Source organism: Lethenteron reissneri, chromosome 31 (genome assembly GCF_015708825.2).
Source record: "Lethenteron reissneri isolate LAM-NWPU_2019-01 chromosome 31, ASM1570882v1, whole genome shotgun sequence".
Lineage (NCBI taxonomy): Eukaryota > Metazoa > Chordata > Hyperoartia > Petromyzontiformes > Petromyzontidae > Lethenteron > Lethenteron reissneri.
The window spans coordinates 10,303,777-10,322,896 of record NC_083809.1 but is presented as its reverse complement, the minus strand read 5'-3'; the positions used below and the strand labels follow the sequence as shown (position 1 = coordinate 10,322,896).

Sequence of the window (19,120 nt, the reverse complement as noted above, 5' to 3'; positions counted from 1 at the left end):
CATTGCCGCTTTATTATTTCAGTCGTTTACTGCCGTATGCACCCTGAAAGTCGTGTGTGTCTGCAGCAAGCGCGTGTATGTGTACCTATGGACGCGCGCGCGTGTGTTGTGTAGGGGGAACGGTAGTGTAGTGCTTAGCGTGCTGCCTGTGTGTGTGTGTCTGTGTGTGTGTGTCTGTGTGTGTGTCTGTGTGTGTGCGTGTGTGGTGTGTGGGGAGCGGTAGTGTAGTGGTTAGCGTGCTGTCTGTGTGTGTGTTTCTGTCTGTGTGTGTCTGCGTGTGTCTGTGTGTGTGTCTGTGTGTGTGTCTGTGCGTGTGTGGTGTGTGAGGAGCGGTGGGTGTAGTGCTTAACGCTACGCTGCGCTACCAACCCGGCAAACCCAGTTCGATTCCCGCTCACGGCCACCACCGGTGACGATTATTTGAACCTCCCCTAGGTCGACTCTGCCTCAAACGAGTAACTTAACTACTGTAGCGTATTAACATCGCCACTGGGGAGACAAAGGCGGCCGGCCGTGGTAGATACAAGTCCCGGGCGAAGCCGGGTAGTACAGCTAGTATGCTTTTAAAGATGTTGAATCCTACCCCACAGTCAGATCTCTGTTGCAACGGTATTAGGATACAATCTGCCAGCACATGGGTCACCATCATCAGCCATGCTGGCCACAATCGCACTGTGGCCTGTCTTTTAATTTTCCATTTATGAAGCTATGGACCATATAGCAAACCGCTCTAGTCTGCACTCCTTCAATGGAAAAATAGCAAGACGACACGAACTCTCTCCTGAAGCCGTCTGGTGGCTAGCAGACCTTGACATTGGCATTTACAGCCTGAATATATTGCCATGCGCAAGAATATAATAATCAGTTATGATCAACTCACTACTGGATGAAGGCTTCCCCAATGCACGGCCATCGCTCATGGTTCTGTGGTGTGAGAATCCCCCCAGCACCTGCACACGAACTATAAATTCATCATTCCATCTCTGGCGTGGACGCTCCTCTCGAGCGAGTCCCATCCGTTGCCACGTGGCTATTCCCGGAGATTTGCAGCTTTAAACATCAATACCTAAGGTTACCCAGGCAGCGACACTTGCACAAAAATTCCTGTCGACCGTAAGTTGAACTAGTACAGTGTTCTTCATTGCAAGGCCCGCGGGCCGCTGGCGGTCCCTGGTGGTCTTTAGTGCAGCTCCTAACGTGCGGCTCCCGACAATACAAAAATGTGAAAACAACTCATTGCAGTGTGGTGGCCCCACACTGATCTCTTATCGGCGAAAGTGGCCCCCCTCTGAAAATTAGTGAAGAACACTGAACTCGTGGATGCGGTTGTTGTTGAGCTTTGTGTTAAGCCTTAGGATAATAAATTTGATGCTGGGAAGAGATGGTTTCGGTACGTTCCTGCATAAACAGTGGCATAGAGCTCTCAATGTTATAGAAGGTTGTACTGTGATTGTTATTGAAAAGTGCAGGTTTAATTGTGACGTAACAAGTCCCTGTGTAACAAAATGAGTAACGTTGAGTCATGCAGAGTTCCTGTATCGCAGTGTGTCCAAAAGTTGTAACACTGCGTTTGTATAAAAACTTCACTATACCCACGTAACTGTATTTAATGTAGTTGCCATAGTAGGGTAAACTTGTTCCCTCTGTTTCAGGGAGTGGGGACAACAGCCAAGTGAATGCATCCAATTTCAAACAAATTCTTAACAGTTGGGAGGCGTGGCATAATAGGAAATAATTTTAAATGTACAATCGGTGGCAGGCAAATGGTTTAGCCTTTGCTCACGTGTGTACATATGCCACCTCTGAAGGATCTCAAAATATACAGCTGCAACATTTGGACAGGAAAGCAGGCCTTGCGTGTGCTCGACTGAATGACTGCGCCCTAATCTCACGTTCATTTTGACTCGCATGGATCAATCGACAACCACATGTTCAACCTCCCTCCACCTGCGCTTTACAAATACTAATTCGTGTGCACACCTGCGGACGGGTGTCTGGAATACTCTTTGAGTCCTTCGTCATATTATAAACTTGAGCTGTGCACATAACTGTCCATGGTGTTGAGTGGTGGCACAGTGGTTAGTTACGCATTGCACGATGACCACAGAAAGCAAATCTGAACAGGCCTGGGCTTGGCCCGCTTCACCAACCTGTCCTGACCAGTGTAGTGAAGTATGGTCAAACTACCCTGGCATGGAGAGGCATTCATTCTGCAGTGGATTGACAAAAGGGCTGTAATTTTTTTGTTTTAAATATACCATCTACCCTCTTGCTCAATATGCTCAGTGGGCTCTGTTTCTGTTTAGAGGCATGTATTGACGCTGGGAACATTTCACAATGAATGCCGTAGTCGAAATGTATCTCATCTGTTAAATCAGAGGCTGCTGCTTTTGGCCTCAACTTGTTGCCTCGAGAATGCATATCCCTATAGCTGCGTTGAGTATAATCCCATGGCACCTTGGATTTATAAACCAGAAGGGGAAAAAAAAACCCCACAGAGCTGAAGTGAATGCGTCATCATCACCCCTTCGCTCTGCTCCGGGTGGCAGGCTACTGGGCAAACGCAGCTTGTGCACTGCTCCGGGTACATTTGTGAGCAAGCATGGACCGAAAGGAACAGAATGAATCGCATACTAATAATAACGTTAATCATACTGGCTATTTCATCAAGTGCATTACGCTGGTTTTAGCAGGTGATATCAGTTTATTAAATCATTCTCATGTGGCGTTAGCACAAGGAGTACAAGCAGACGTGACATTATGAACCTATTCTGCCGATGTCTCGTTGCTTTTTATTTATGATGGAGATGGCTATGCATCACACGCTGTGTGTGTAGATGTTAGGAGTTTCCTTCCGTGAACACATCTGCTACAAATTAGAGAGAGGTTGAATGTCACTGCTTCACGTAATATCCCCCATCACAGTCTTTAAACGCCAGCTATTAACATGTAAAACATGTTTCACATTGCTTGGAGATCTGTACGGGTTTCTGAGCTACTAATGATTGAGGATTTGAAGAAAGCAAGCCTTGTTCAGCTCGTAGGTTAAAAGGCTGGCCTGTTTTTTTTGTTAATCCAATAAAATACCTAAATGAAAAGTAACATAATTGGGAAAATGTTGTTCCCTATTTTTCCATCTTACCGAGAGCAAAATGCTCTTGCTGTTTTCTGTAAGAGTAACCGCTAACTCAAGTGGACAGCCTTCGAGTATTTTTAGACGCATACTAAATGTTCCGTAGCTTTTTATTGCTCTTTTGCTCTTGTTTTTTTCATTAAAGGCCAACAAAAGCCCTACGTGAGCAGCATGCTAGACATACGCGGCGCACACCAGCCACCCCTCTGGCACCCGTCACTTATTGACGAATAAATAAAATTAGGTTTCTGTTCTAAAGGGCGCTTGCATTGATATTTGGATTTTTATTTTTGGTCGCTCCGTTTATTTACGCGTGCGACGTGTGAATACGAAATCGTTTCTGCTCTTGTCGGTTGATTAAATTCATCCTCGTCGAGAAAGGGTCCGGTTGGAAGAATGAGGGAATCGATTATTTGATCGCCTGGTTAACATAGCGAAATCAAGGGTATGTTGCGTAAGTTGACAATTAAGCTGTATTGATATCGAGAGCAGGTTGGAATGCATTTGGGAAGCTGAACTTGTGAAACCGTGCCAATGTGTCTAAAGATAGACGTGTTTACTCAGTGTTTAGTACCTGCACTGACATGGTTCACAAAAACATGAAAATTCACGAAGAACATGGGACAAGAGCTGAAAAGTGCACTAAGATTCATGGAGAGATGCACGCTTGGTATTACCCCGAGAGACAGAATTGTCAACATGGATATAGCCAAGAGAGTGGAATATATCTCAGATGTGATGTCGCTGTGAAGTCAGGTCGTTTGCAGGCCCAAGTTGGAATGTTCGATTCCATGATCGTGTAAATGGTGGTGACGACTTGGGGGGGGGCGGGGGGGGGGGGAGCGACTTTCATCCAGCAGTGTTTTGATAACCTTTGACGACGTCGTCGAGCTTAGCTGCTCGTCGCTTGCCCTCGGTGGCGTGCCGCGTGGCGTGCGAGAACCCCGAGCTGGCCGTGTTTGCCCCTCAGGCGCCCTGCCCTCGAGCGTGCGGCCCGAGCTGGAGGCGGTATTCCGGGGGGCCCCCCTGGAGCAGCGGGGCCCCGACCTGCGCTCCTCGCTGCACCAGCAGCTCAGCATGGACATGGAGATGCTGCGCCGGAACCACCAGTTGCAGCAGCAGCTGCTGCTCGCCGAGTTCCAGCGCAAGTACCAGGAGATGAACCAGCAGCATCAGTCCGAGCTGCAGGACCGCCTGCAGGTATATACCGCGAGGCCCAGCATGGCGCTCGTCTGCTCGTCCGATGATGAACCTTTACGAATCGAGCGATTCGCTGTCCAGCGTGTGCAGTGTCTCGGTGCATTGTAGGGGCACGACCCTCCAATAATTAAACAATGAGGACTTGGTGAAGTGCCTTTGTGATGCACCGTAACCCAACTGCTTTGACACACAGCGGCTGTTTGTGACTACGTTTGCTTGCTTTAAGGTGCTGGCGCTGCGGCAGCAGCAGGAGTTGTTGGAGAGGCAGTTGATGCAGGAGCAGGAGAGAGATCGGCTGAGGAAAATGCAGCAGCTGGAGCTCAACGCTATAAAACGCAAGGACAAGGACCAGAACAGTACGTCTCTTTGCAAATACACCCACGCATAACCTTGTTCGCATCCACCTGGGCTTATTAAACTCGTGCCACAGTGCAATGTTTTTTGTTTTCCCTCTGAGCAAAAACATGTTTTGGCATTAACTGCAAATAACGTGAAGTGTTTTTTGGTGTGCCCTTACGATTATTATTGCAGCATAAGAGGGGGAAACAATGTCCCACCTTACAAACATGTCGGTGGTTTCATCTCCAGTGGTTGTTATTTTGCACAGATACAGCTGCGGGACCCTCCGCCAGTTCGCACTCACATTTGGCATTGGTGGGCGAGAAAACTCTGCATCCTAACAAACGCTGTTCGCTTTTCAGGTGCCGTGGCCAGTCCTGCCGTCAGGAAACACCTCCAGCAGTTTGTCAAGAGCAGGTGAATGCCAGAAATATTTCCAAATGTGTATTTATCATTCACTTTGAATGCACTGGGCATTGATGCAAGTCACACCTTCTTGTTTTTTTACTTTTTAACAAGAATTGCATAGAGATGAAGTCACCTGGATTGCATCCAATCTCATTAGGCCTCAGAAGCTAAGCAGGTTTGAGCCCGATTGGGGCTTGTATGGGCAACCACCATGCATAAAAAGGTGGTTAGTTTAACACGTAGGCTTTCGCGACCAATATCATCCACAATAGAGGTTTTTGGGTTCGATCGCGTGAATTTATAAATGTGTCGTTAAAACCCGCCACCCCCCGACACAACAATACAGTACTCAGATTGTAAATGTTGTGGCTTGGCTCTCCAACACACCGGTGTGCTGTTATAGTGACGAATTGGCCACGTTCTGTTTATGTGACAACCATTACTAGTTGGCTGTGTCGGGTGGTAACGGGTTTTAACGACACATTTATAGATTTACGCGATCTAACTGAAAAACCTCTATTAAATAGGCGGTTATTTGCTGCTTCGGGGGTTACTTTGTGGGCAGTGGAGGGCAACGCAGAAAACTCCACAATTGTACCGCATGTCCTCACGTCTATTGCTCCCCGCCTTCACCAACTCACACTGACCGCCGTGGTGACGTGCACGGCATTGGGAAGAGGTCCTCATCCACCAGTGGGCTGGCAAAAGATCCCTTGCATATACACGTACGACAAGAATCGCTTCTTGCTTGTGTTATCACCTTTGTTGGGAACTGCAGTGAGAATCGACATTACAAACGTCCATCCGTTTCCACGTCCGCAGGACAGGTTAACCTTGTGTGGTCTAAACACTAAACACTTTTTTTATTTTAACAGGTAAAGCCCACTGAGCTGTATAGCTCTTTTTCAGAAGCGGCCGCAAATCATAGCTCAACGAAAGTGGCTTATCGTGTGGAAATTTACAGCTGCCAAATACTCTAAACGCGTGTTTCTAAATGTGGGGGGAAAAACTGGAGGACCCTGAGAAAAATGTACGCGACCACAGGGAAAGAGAACATGCAAACTCCAAATATACAGCAGGCGTCAAGGTCAGGATCGAACAGACGACCTCCTAACGTGGATCGAACCCACGTCTATATAAACCCCCCCCCCCCACCGCTGTGCTCTATCAACGGTCATCCTACAGCAAATGCCTTGTAAAGTGTGCGCTGGGTTCCTCTGGCCCACGTGGCCAGGGGGTTGCGCTACCACGTCTGATGACGCCACCGTCTCATTGCAGGCAGCCCCGTGAGTCTGGCACGACCATCTCACAGGGCAATGGATCAGGCCCCACGGCACTAGGAGGACCCAGCACGTCCGAGGGCAGAGGCAACTACCCCCTCCGCAGAATAGGTACGGCGAACCCGATCACGCTGCTTTGGTTGTCACGCTGTTGTTAATGCGTCGTTCTTATTTTTGCCGGCGTTTTTTATGGGTGTTAAAATCATTTTATAGCGCAATTATAATTACAATAACGTACTTTCAATTCTTCGGTGGTCTATATTGAATTTTGACTTTGACAGGCGCAAGTCTAAATTGCCCTCATTGCCAGCAGCAAGTAATGTTCGAAGGCTGTATTTAAATAATTAATCCATTCAGTGTAATATTAATCAATTGGCGAATCAGTCACACAATTGTGCCACTGCCAACTCCTTTAAGCAATTAATTTCTCTCTTGTCATTGCTTTAATTTCTCCTCCCGACTTGCAATTCACCCGCTGACGTATGCCTTTGGTGCGCGATGCCAGCCTCGGAACCCATCCTCAAGGTGCGCTCCAAGCTGAGACAGCGCGTAATCGAGATGCGCTACACCCCGCTCCCACTGAACTCCAAGCCTCTGTGTGACGCGTCCGCGGGGAGGAAGCCTGCAGAAGGGGGGCTGGGTACGTCCGCTCACCCTCACAAGTGCACAGATGCGGCTTTCATTCACCCGACGGTCACGCTCCCCAGTCCTGCGACCACCACCCAGAGGCGGAAGGGCGGCCGCGTGTGTGTGTTTACGTCCGTGTGAGAAAAACCGATGGCTGACTCCTCCTCAGAACATTGGTTGTGAAGTTTGGGTCAGTCTGTCTGCGGAACTCTTATTACACTGGTCAACAAAAAAAAAAACAATTTTTTCTGGCCTGGACTTTTGCAGCTGTTTTAGACTAATTTCAGCGTGCTGATTCCAAATCTGATTTGCTCTATCACATCTCATTTTTATGCTATCGGCATACCCCATTTTCATTGATTTTACCCGAAATTAATTCTGTCACTTATGATTGCAAGTTGTTGCGAGTCAGTGACTGCTTTAGTGTTAAAATATGGTGCTGTATTTTTAGGATAGTGTGTTTTATAATATCATTTTATGTAGATATCCACGTTTATTTAATATTTTTTTTCTGCAGTTTTTATTGAAAATGCAATATTTGATATCTCAAAAACCTGATATGATAGACAAAAACTGATGCCAGATTTGGAATCAGCACCCCAAATTTACCTTAAAACCGTTGGAATACCTTATGCCAGAAAAAGTGTGTTGACCAGTGTTATCGGCCCATGTGTGTATGGCTATTCACTGTTGCTTCTTCAGGACACTTTGAGCTGTCCCGGGGTAAGTGTTCTTGCAATTTCCAGCTCTTTGCAGCGCCTCGTGGAACAATAATCCTCAAAACCAGCTTAGAATTCCATGTCTAAGCCAGCAGAGAAATCTCTCCGTTCATTAACATTCAATAGCTTCATTAAAGCAAACAAACACACGTCAGGGATTGTTTTTTAATGCCCCCTCAATGGAAATGGACTCAATCAAACTAATCCTGATTGAAATAAAAGATGTGAAATGTTTTTTTAATCGTCTCTGTGTGCACACAGGCTGGTCTGTCTGCCATCGTTGGCACCAGTGTGCTCATGTGAATGAAACTATCTATTTACAATTCTTCCTCTGTTTTAATGCATTCGATAATTGTTTCCCAATACACTTAGAAGTAATACAGAGTAATTGTAGTGCAAAATCATATCCCCTAATTAGCCCACAGTGTAGAAGTGCTGAGACGTAGATTAATTACCATCCCCATATGACGCTGTTTTAAACCCTCCATATGAATATTAAGCGGCAAGTGCCTAGCTTTTCCAGTGTGTATTGTCCAAACAAATTGGTCTTATGATTATTTATGACCTGTACCTTAAGCTGCCAGCTCAAAAGACAGCGCTATAAAATAGAAGATTAACACTCCGATAGATACCGTGAGGCTCCGCTCAGCACGTTGGAAAATACTGCTATTTGTATTGCATTTCCGGGAAGGGTTGCTTCTTATCATAATCAGCTCATTGCAGGCTTCAGTCGGCTCTGCCCCCTCCCCCCCTTACTGCTGGGCTGGCAGTGTTTTCCTTTTACAGTAAATGTATAAGTAGAGAATGTTAAGTAACCTTTTAGCCTCTGGTCGTTGAGAGCAAATATTCAAAAAACCAGTTGCATGGGGTTAGGATTTCATGTGTTTAATCGCTAGAACAGTGTTTTGCCATAGTGGTAAAAGAATACCCTATTTTATGTATATTTGTGAGCGCTGTGTTTGTCAATCTTGAGAACTAAGGTCTCGCTTGTCAGCGTGTTGCTCATCGAAGAGGAGTGGTAGTGTTAGAGGTTAGCGCACTTGAGTTCGTTTTTCTACTCCGCTCGTGTGCCGTGCCGGCCTACATAGGCGCTCCCTAACAGCACTTGCCCCCAGCAGTCTGTTAAAGCCTATACGGGGAATCTTTATCGATGGATTTGTTCACCATGGGACGTATTAATCGCCACCTTTACTCTGACAGGCAGGGACCAGTGCAGAGTGTTGCGTGAATTTCACCCAGCGAATATGCCCCAGCTCTGGAACTTACAGTGGTCACCTTAGCCACTTGAATCACCAAGCTGCGGTTATCTATAAAATAACTTCGCAGACAGTGCAACAGAGACGGTAGAAACGGTCCCAAATACAGTGCCACCGTCGTAGGAAACTGCTTCTTTCCAGATGTAAATAAAAATGCTGTTGCAAATTAACAGGTGTAAACTCCGAGGAAATCAGATAACGCGGTGCATGGTGTGAAGTGATATTGCGTGATAGCTCAGCAGTTGGGCGTAGGCCTCCACGTCCATGAGGTGGGACGGACATAGAGACAAAGTGCGTGCGTCTCTCCTCCCGTGTAGATGCTCTGCCGTCCGACAGCGCCCCGGGCTCTGAGCAGAGTTCACCCAACAGCAGCTACAGCAACATCGTGAAGCTGAACGGCACTACAGGATCTGTACCCAACATCCACGGAGAGGTCTGCACACCCACACACCTCCTCCGCACTTCACGTATCCCATTGTGTTCTCATACTGCTGCTGCTGCTAGCGTGCGATGGGCCTTCTACCCATTACGTTTGTGAGACCGCGTTCGCCTGCTTTCCCCGGCCTCTCGGCTACTCCCATGCACGCTACGAGGCATTGAATCACTATATCTTTGTGCGTGTTTATTAGGCAGCAGCAGACATTCATCGTGGATTGGCGTGCGACTTTTCACAGAGCCACTCGATGCTCACAGTAGTGCATGGGGCAAAAAACTCGAGAGAAAAAATGCTCGCCGCGTGGCGAAACCCGGAATCATCACGCTTCACTGTCCAAATTAATTAGCTCTTTTGACACACTGATTGTGTTATTCATTGGAAGGCCCCACTTGGGGTACCTGGTTGAAAAGAGCACATCTTAAAAACGAATGTTTCCGTGGTCAGTGACTACAGCGTAATTTTCCATACAGCCCTCATTTCTAGTGTTGTGGCATGACACCGGACTCCTGCCACGTTTTTTTTTACCACCCTTTGCGACCACATGGTTTTTTGCTAATTCTCAGCCAAATACAATGTTTAAGTTATAATGAAAAAGGCAATGCGTTTGTTTTGATCTCATCAGAATAAGCAGTCAATCCATGGTACAAACAGAATGTTATTTCAATACCGTTTTGCAATAAATCCAATATTTACATTGACAAGTTCCGGGTATTTCACCCAGCATCCTTTTGAATAGTTACCTTATGTTTGTCCAATATTAAACAGGGTTTGCAGAACGACTGCCAAAAGAGAGGTTAGTCATTGTTGTCAGCAGGCTATTTTTACTCGCTTTTGTTTGCCCAGCAACTGTAGACCATTGTCGGCTTGGCAATTCCACTTATTGTGCTGTTTACGTGCATAACTGTGAAAGCAAGCGCTCCATTATTTCTATTATCACTCAAAGCGAGGCACAGCACGCCTCTCGGAGCTCAACGCCGGCGGCCTCCTCTGTATTCTCGGCTCGCGTTGTGCCCCATGCTTGGGCAGCACGGTTCTGCGGTCAGGGCTGGACAGCACCGACAGCAGCCGTGCTGCCGTTGTGCAGGAGGAGTAGGCGCACTGGGCTTGTGTACGCGCTGCGCGAGCTGCTAGTACCCCCCCCCAGCCCCCTCCTCTGCCCCCCTTCTCTTTTACCCCCCCCCCCCCACCATGCATAGTTGCCTGCCAAATTCACACTGAGCGTGCCAAGCACACGGAGAATGGCTTCATCTTTAAGCATCTTCAGAGCTCGTGATGTTCAGAAATATATTGTTTTGGAGTAAAAAGTGTCGTCGTTTTTTTTACACAATTTTAAGTCGATTTACTCCCCAACTCTCATTATTTCCTCCTTTGCACTTACAGTTAAGAGAACCGTAAGTTCAATAACGTGATGTATAATGGCCCTGAAGCACCTACTCAGTAACTTTAATATAAATAAAGTTGATCCATGCCATGCACAGCGTCATGAAAAACTTTCGGTGAATGTGCCCAAGTAAGCCATCATTGAAACATTTATCAAAATAATCTCCCTAACAACTTGCACTCTCCGCCTATTACATCTTACACGCTTTGAGAAATACGATTTAAAGGAAGCGCTTCAACAAATGCAGTGCTGTGGTTCGGTTAACAGAGAAGTGCCTATGAAAACTGTGACTGGCCTCAGTGTATAACGCCTGCTGTTCTTCCCCGCAGCACGCATTGGCGTTGGCAATAAACCGGGAGCAGTCCGTGAGTCACCCCAACCTCTTCACATCTCCATCCCTTCCGAACATCTCTCTGGGCCTCCCGCAGTCCGCATCGCAGGTACGAGTGACATCGGCCATGCGTGTGTATGTGTTTACTTCCAAAGGCGACCGGGCGTGGTGCTGGCCACCCACCCCCTCGTGTGCCGTGCCGGCCTTCATAGGTGCTCGCTACCAGCACTTGCCCCAACAGTCTGTTCAGGCTATACGGGGGATCTTTGTCTTTGCTATTGGTGCAGCAGCTAAGCCAGACATAGGTGAGATCTTCTCCAGAACATTGTGCTCGTTTTAAAATAGTGTCTCTAGACTCGAGAGATTATCTTATTAATGAATGCAACTTAGCTTCTCATTAGGCAACTTATCCATAAAAAGGAGCACCCTTTTGGCAGATATTTTACCGTTAATTATTGGCAGCCTTATGTTCGTTCACCTTTAGTGCATGTATTGTTAAACCTGTGCTACTTTGTGTTTAGTTGCGCGTTCTGTGTAAATGAAAGTCTGGGTTGAGTGTGAGCTCGCCTGGACAATCGGACCGCTGGAGAAAGAGCGTCGCCGGCATGTGGTGCGAGCACACTTCGAGTGCCTGCATGGCTGGTGTTACGAATGATGGCGGGGTTTAATTAGACAGCACTAAAAATATCTCTCACAGTGTAGTATCGATTGAGGACGCACACCCATTAGAAGCTCCTGAGACGATGGGAAGAAGGGAGATTGCTTCCCGATTGAGTGGAGGATGCTCTTTACGTCTTGTTTAAAGGCCCAATTATTGGCAGTTTTTATCTCTTTGCGTATAAAACATGAGCGTCTCAAGTGCATTTTCTGCTATGTTTTTATTACTACACCAAAAACACTCCTCCAATAAATTTCACAACTTACATTTTACGCTGGACAGCAAGTCGTGCAAAAATGTCACAGCCCACACCAAGAATTGTTAACGCCCAGCAAATTGTGACGTAGCGTCATCACCATTCATGCACACCCCGCGTGAGGAAGTGCAAGCCACACATCTTGCAGCAGAGCTCACGTGTGAACGGTACACAAAGTTAAATGGGTTCTTCCGTGGTCTCCAGACGGCCTCACGTGGCCTCTATCTGTGTCTTGGGTGTGTAGACCTCACCGCCTTTATCTCGCGCGACGACTCGTGCACATGGTGACATTGTGCGTCTCGCTATGTTGCACGGTTTTGGTTCTCCGCCTGGCGGAACGTTCCACGATCATGAATTAATAGGGCTGTCACATCGATCCGCGGCTTGAATACGCAAAGGGGTAGTAATGTTGCTTACATGTGCTTATTGTACATTTAAATCAACTCAAATTTAAAATGGCCAATGAGCATGAAATGTTTCACCTGCTCCACCTTCCTCCAATGCCGCTGTTTTGCATTTCGTTTTCCCTCCGATGTCTTCAAATGTTAATCGCGGAGGGAAGCTCCCTCGGGTGCGATGCGCCTTGGCTGAGTGTTGACCGCGGGGCGCTGTGCCTGTCCAGGGTGCTTCGGTGCTCAGCACGCAGCAGGAGGCGGAGAGGCAGGCCATCCTGGCTGTGCGCCAGGGCGGCGCCCTCACCGGCCAGTTCCTTGCCAGCACGCCACTGCCCACGCAGCTGCCTCTCGCCGGGCCCGAGCCCGATGGCCAGCACAACCTCATGTACCCCTACTTCACGCAGTCGACGGCCACTCCACCTAAAGGCAAGACGCGTGTGTGTGTAGCGGGGAGCAGTCGTGTTGCGGTTAGCGCGCTGTGTTACAAACCCGGCCGCCCGAGTTCAATTCCCACTCACGGCCAAACACCAGTGACGACTATGTGAACCAGTCCTAGCCTTACAAGGCAATGGCAGCTAGGCGTGGTTCTGGCCGCCGACCGCTTCGTGTGCTGTCCTGTCCTTCGTTGGTGCTAGCTAACAGCACTTGCCCCAAGTAGCTGTTAAGGCTATACGGGGGATCTTTGTCTTTGTGTGTGGAATGATTGCGAACAGCGCTTGGCACAACAGCAGTGTATGTAACCTGCATGGGGATCTTTGTTATGTGGTGGAAAAAAGTGGATGGTGCTATGGTGATCTGTCTCAAACAAGTGGGCACACTGGGATTTCATTGTCTGTCAGCATCCTTCCCGTATAGCAATGCGTATTATTGTATGATGTTGCATTAATTCATTCAAATTTTCCATGTGGTCCTCACATTTGCATTTTGGGTATCTTGTCCCATGTAGCCTTATATTACTGTCAGTTAAACTCATCGCACTGACATTAAGTGAATGGTAATTTAACGTTAGTGACTTTTAATTTCCATTGCCATCACACCTAGCATCACCACAATCGCCACCAACACGTCCATCGCGATCGCGACCACCACCATCAACGCCAACATCACCACCATCACAATCAATGGCACCACACCATCACCATGATCAAAGCTCCCATCATCATTGCTATTAATGCTGCCACATTTCCTGCCATCACCGCCAACTAGCCTGGTCCAGCCCCCGCAACATTTTTGACGTTTGTCAACTCAGGTTGAAAGTATTGATGTGCAATCTCCGCCCATCTGTAGATGGGTCGTGGCATGGTAACTGATAACGATAATCCAGAAAGAACTGATTTCTCGTGTAGTGGGTTACACGAAGACACACACCTGACTTTAGAGGCTACACGTTTATTCTAACACCCCAACAGGGTACGGGATAACGACATAGGTGGCAACAACCACGGGTAACTAGACCCCAACGGTATAACTACATAACCGGGCCAGGTCGGTAACATACTGCCTCACCCACGATGCCAAACGTGACGACCGAAGGTCGAAGAGACGTAGCACGGCGGGTTACATTCCAGAAGACAGCCCTGATTGGCTCTCGGGAACTCTCTTCTGCCCCTGAGCGTGGCCTGGCTCCGCCCTCGGCCACACCCACTTCTGGATCCTTCTAGAAGGTTCTGGGCCATGCACCACGTGTCCCTCTCGCCACCTTTTGGCCCCCCTCGCTACCCTGTCCTGGTCACGTGCCCTCTCGGGTTCACCCAGACTGTCACGTCCTTAACTGACCTCTCTCTGACTGTCACCAGAACCATGCCCCCTAGGGCCCCCTTCCATGCCATACATACTCTGGTGCCAGAGAGAGGCTCTAACACGCACAGCTCTGTTCTTGTATCAGTAGCTGGCGCTAAATGCCATAGTGACTCAATATACGTCAATACACTAGTACCAAGTTGTTGCAATTCGGGACTTGCCCTAATAGAGAACAAACCACATTGACCAAAGGGTTACCCAAAACTTGGCAATAAAAGTCACCGCTAGAAGGATTACCCTTGTCGCTCAAGATGATTATGTTACACGTCACACACGCGCCTCACCTCCCCATGTCGTCATCGTGCGAGGTTATCCGAGGGTCGCGGTGACACAGCCCAACTAAAAGCGCATTCCCCGCTCGGTGCAAAGGAACACTATTCGAATCCAGCGGCCTCCCTGGTTAATACTGCAGTGTATTTACAACAATGATACTAACTTTCTGTCTGCTTCATAGCGGACGTTAAAGATCCCGTGATGTAATTCGCAAGAGTAGGCCATCGTATGCCAGTGACAGGGTCAAGATTTGCCAAATAAAAAACAATTGCCCGTAAATTGCTCGCATTGGGATTGTGCATCGCAATCGTCGCCCCCGACTGGGCAGAATCATGCCCCAGGTCACTCTCGCAAATGAGACTCATGCTGGTCGCTTGAGTTCTCACCTGGTTAAACAAAATAAACTCGAACTGTTTGAGCAATATACACTGCCTTTTATTTTTAAACTACTGCAGTTTACAAAGCAAGTCTCCTGCAGGTCGAGCAGAATCTATATATATCGTATATTCTGTACAGTGTTTATCTGAATTAAGCGGGAAACCACGTTGGAAACTCCTTTTAAAGAGCTGCCCACATGGAGAATGCCGGGAACAGGGCACACTGGCCAGTGGCCTTTACTGGAAATACTGAGGCAGAGCAGTGGAAAACCACGGGCCGTGGTCTCAGTAGGGCACGCACGGCTCTCATATCTGTAACAGACTGCCGTATCTCTAGCGTGTGGTTCCGATGGCATTCCAGCCACTGACTCTATGCATTTGTTCACATTTCACGCCTATGTGGGTCTGATGGCAATTAACAGAATCCCTTAGTAGTGCTCTAAGCAGTAATTATATATTAGTTTTTTTACATCTAAACATGTTTTATTACTTGGCTTTTCCTCTTAAAAGTATTAATCTCTTTTTTACGTTGAATCGTAGAAAATATGATACATTCTCCCTTCCTGTGCTTGATATCCAAGAATAATATTTTTATAGAGAAATGTGGCACAAAAGGCCTCTAACATTACACAACGTGAGTAATCACATAACCAGAAATTTAATTGCTTATGCAGTGGTAGGAGTCACCACCATCATCAGCCATTATCATTCCACTGCTGGACAAAGGCCTCCCCCAGGGCATCCGAGTGCAGAGCATAAAAAATAAATGTGCGACGTTTGCGTCATCCCTCGGGGACAATCTCCACCCGATCTGGCCAACCGCATCTCCACGTGGTAAGAAAGATCGCTAATTCTCCTCCACTGTGGCAAGTAGTTTATTGTAACCCAGTTGACGCTGCAGCTGCCGTTGCCGCTGCTTCACGCCCTCGGTCCACGTGCATACGAGTGGCCCTCTGGCCTGCACGCTCGGCCGCACACGCTGTGCCGTACGGCGTGTGCAGCTGAGGCTGGCGCGGCTGAGTGTTTGCCCTCTCCACAGTGCACCCAACTTGAGAGAGAGAGCACCGTTTCATCGGCCGGGCACACGGTGTCACCTATTGAGCTCTCTGAGGAGGCACTCTAAACTAAAACTAAAAAAACGCATTTTTATTTTACAATGTAAGGCACGCTGAGCTATATAGCTCTATTTCAGAAGCAACCTTAGTTCTTTCGGTAAAGTCACGTAGGTAAAAAAATGAAATGAAAATTAATAAAAAATAAAATAATAAAAAATAAAATCACCAAATTGACATTTGGCCTAACTCGTGTTCAGGTGTGGGAGTTAAAATCAGCTGCACTTGCAGTAATTTACAGCGTGGTATTGTAAATGTTATTGAAGATTTACATTTAAGTAAAATATAAACTGTGTGCTTACATTGAATTTGACGTTAATGAATAAAAGCGAGTGACAGACGGAAGTGACCAGTTCACTCGGGTAACAGCGCGGAGTCGGCACCATTGAGATCCTGGGTTCGAATCTCGATTTCGGTTGCCTGTGGTTTTATTGAGTTCTCAGCTGTAGTCAGCTGATGGTCTTCACTTAATTTGGTTTATTTCCGTTTCTCAGATTTTTTTTGTTTACAAATATCAGTTTTACTGCCACGTGATGAACATTGCTCTGGAACATAGCAGCCCCAAATAGGTATTTAAATGAAAAGGATCACTTGGAGGGATCTCTGAAGCAGTTCTGTGATATCTGCTTCAGTGGGTCGTTCAATAACACACGGTATCTTCACTCCACTGTGGGCCTTACAAATAGATACTTCATCTCATAACAAGGGCACTCATTTTACAGTTTGAATAAAATCAGGAAAATGTAAAAAAAGGGAGTGAGTGATTGAGCAGGTAAATAGATAACTGAGTGAATGAGTGAGCAAGTGAGTAGCTAAGCTATTGAGTGGTTGAGTGAGTGGGTGAGTGTGTGGTAGCGCTGCGCTACGAACCCAACGACCCAAGTTCGATTCCCGCTCACGGCCAACACTAGTGATGATTCTTTTAACCGGTCCTGTTCCTTCGCTACGTCGACTCAGCCTCAAATGAGTACCTGGTCGGTGTGTAAACATCACCACTAGGGAAACAAAGGCGGACGGGCGTGGTATTGGTCACCCACCCATCTCGTGTGCCATGCCGGCATTCGTAGGTGCTCACTAACAGCATTTGCCCCAACAGTCTAAGGCAACACGGGGGATCTTTGTCTTTGTGAGCTGAGACCTGAGTGTGGCTGTGTCCGTGTGTGGTGCAGGGCTCGTGGGCTGCGTGGTGCCCGGTGTGGCCGTCGCCCCCCAGGCCGGCCTGCGCGCGGCTCCCACCCACCGCACTGTTAGCCGGACACACTCGGCGCCGCTGCCCCAGGCCCCCCAGGGCCTCCAGCACATGGTTCTCATGCAGAGGCACCAGCAGTTCCTGCGACGCCAGCAGCATCTTCAACAGCAGCAGCTGCAGCAGCAGCAGATGCAGCAGCAGCAGCGACAGCAGCTGCAGGTTGGCACGAGCGGGGTCATGGAATGTCAGAGGCTTCGCACTTAGGGCAGCATTGGAAAGTACAAGATAAATACTCTTTGGTTTTTTCGGTAAAATCACGTAGGTGAAAATAAAAATAATAATACAATTGAAAATAAAAATGAAAATAACTAAATTAAATCACGCCGGCGATTGTTTTTTGCTGTGGTTGTCCCCACCTGATGACAGACGCTTGTGTTGCGCCCGAAACGTCGTGATTTCATTTAGTTATTTTTATTTTAAATTTTATTATCATTTTTATTTTCACCAACGTGACTTTACCGAAAGAACCAAAGAGTATGGATCCTTGCAGTCACGAAAACTTCAAATCTAGAATTACAAGATAAATGTGCAGCCCAGCAATTGCTTGCTGACGCCACTGCTGGTAGAAGGGCCTGCACTTGACAGAGTTTTAGGGTGTCGTTCTTCAGGGTAATTTAACCTCCTCTTCGACACTGGCCATACGGCCAAAATCCTGGAAACCTGGGTTTAATTCTCAACTGTGAATAACATTAGTGGCAGTTGGTATCTGAATGGGTCCTTGTCCTCCCGTAGGTCGATTCAGCCTTAAATGAAGATCTGGTGTGGTGGGTTAACACCATCACTGGGGAGACAGAGGTGGTTGGGTGTGGTTCCGGCCACCCGGCACTGGACGTGGTGCTGGCCACACTACCCCCTCGAGCGCCTTGCTGTCCTGAATAGGTGCTTGCTGACAGCACTTGCCTGAAAAGTCTGTTAAGGCTACACGGGGAGGGTCTTTGTGTTACGGTATGAGTGTGTGTACATGTGCACGTGTCTGTGTGCCTCCTAGAACTACGACCATCCGCGGCTGGCGCACATGGAGGACGAGCTGAGCCCGCTGCGGCCTGCCTTCGGTCCCGGCGGCGTGACCGGGGTCACGCACCTGCCGGCGACGGTGGTGAGCGGCGGCCCCGGCCCCTCTTCGCCTCCCCAGATGGTCGCCATAAAGCAGGAACCCCGGGAAGAGGAGGGGCAGCTGGGCGAGCGGGTGGACGAGAGGGAGCGGCAGGCGGAGGAGCAGCAGCAGGTGTTGCACACCAGACAGGTGAGCTGCAGCAGGGAGCAGCGTGCGGGGGCGTTCGGTATTTGCGGAGCTTGAACTGGGACGGTTAACCGATTTTAAGTAGGTCAATTTGGATGGGATTATAATTGGCTACTTTTTCTGTGGTCAATTATTTGGGCCCGTTTAAAAATGGCGGCCGCCACTACGTCCTGCTTTCGCAAAGTCACACCGAGCGTGACGCGAATGACGATACAAATGATGTCACCGAGGCCGCCCATCAGCTCCCGTCCAGTGTTACATATGGGAACAGAGGTGAGACATTTTAAAAACATTTTCACGTTATCTGATCAATCAAATAAATGCACCGATAATGTGTGTTAAACTTCTTTCGCACCGTACGTAGCCAACTGCAAATCGGAGGTGTGGGGGAAGGACAACAAACTTAATACAAAAGGGGTTCTCAAGAAAATATTTGTAGATCTAGATAAGTGCATAGTTGCAGTGGCTTCTTAATATCGGAATGAAGAGCATTCTAGATGGGCATGGAAGCTCTTCTGGTAGAGTAGTCAATTACTTAGTCCAGCTATAGGCGGAACAATGCATCGATACATCGAATAATACCGATTTACAAGTCAATGATAAATGCAGCGAAATGGTATGTGTGAAGATCTATGTTTTTTGATGCAATA

General features: G+C 47.8%; 1 protein-coding gene across 2 annotated transcripts in view; it reads left to right on the top strand.

The window, feature by feature from the left end:
- LOC133349778 (histone deacetylase 4-like) overlaps window positions 1–19,120 on the top strand; it is an 84,077-nt gene that overhangs the window by 42,019 nt on the left and 22,938 nt on the right. For both annotated transcript variants that reach the window (XM_061563507.1, XM_061563508.1), the window contains 10 exons: window positions 4,104–4,333; window positions 4,560–4,689; window positions 5,035–5,089; window positions 6,359–6,471; window positions 6,866–7,000; window positions 9,280–9,395; window positions 11,109–11,219; window positions 12,647–12,845; window positions 17,151–17,389; window positions 18,219–18,473. In XM_061563507.1, the coding sequence (XP_061419491.1) occupies window positions 4,104–4,333; window positions 4,560–4,689; window positions 5,035–5,089; window positions 6,359–6,471; window positions 6,866–7,000; window positions 9,280–9,395; window positions 11,109–11,219; window positions 12,647–12,845; window positions 17,151–17,389; window positions 18,219–18,473 (1,583 nt within the window). The remainder of the gene's footprint in view (window positions 1–4,103; window positions 4,334–4,559; window positions 4,690–5,034; window positions 5,090–6,358; window positions 6,472–6,865; window positions 7,001–9,279; window positions 9,396–11,108; window positions 11,220–12,646; window positions 12,846–17,150; window positions 17,390–18,218; window positions 18,474–19,120) is intronic.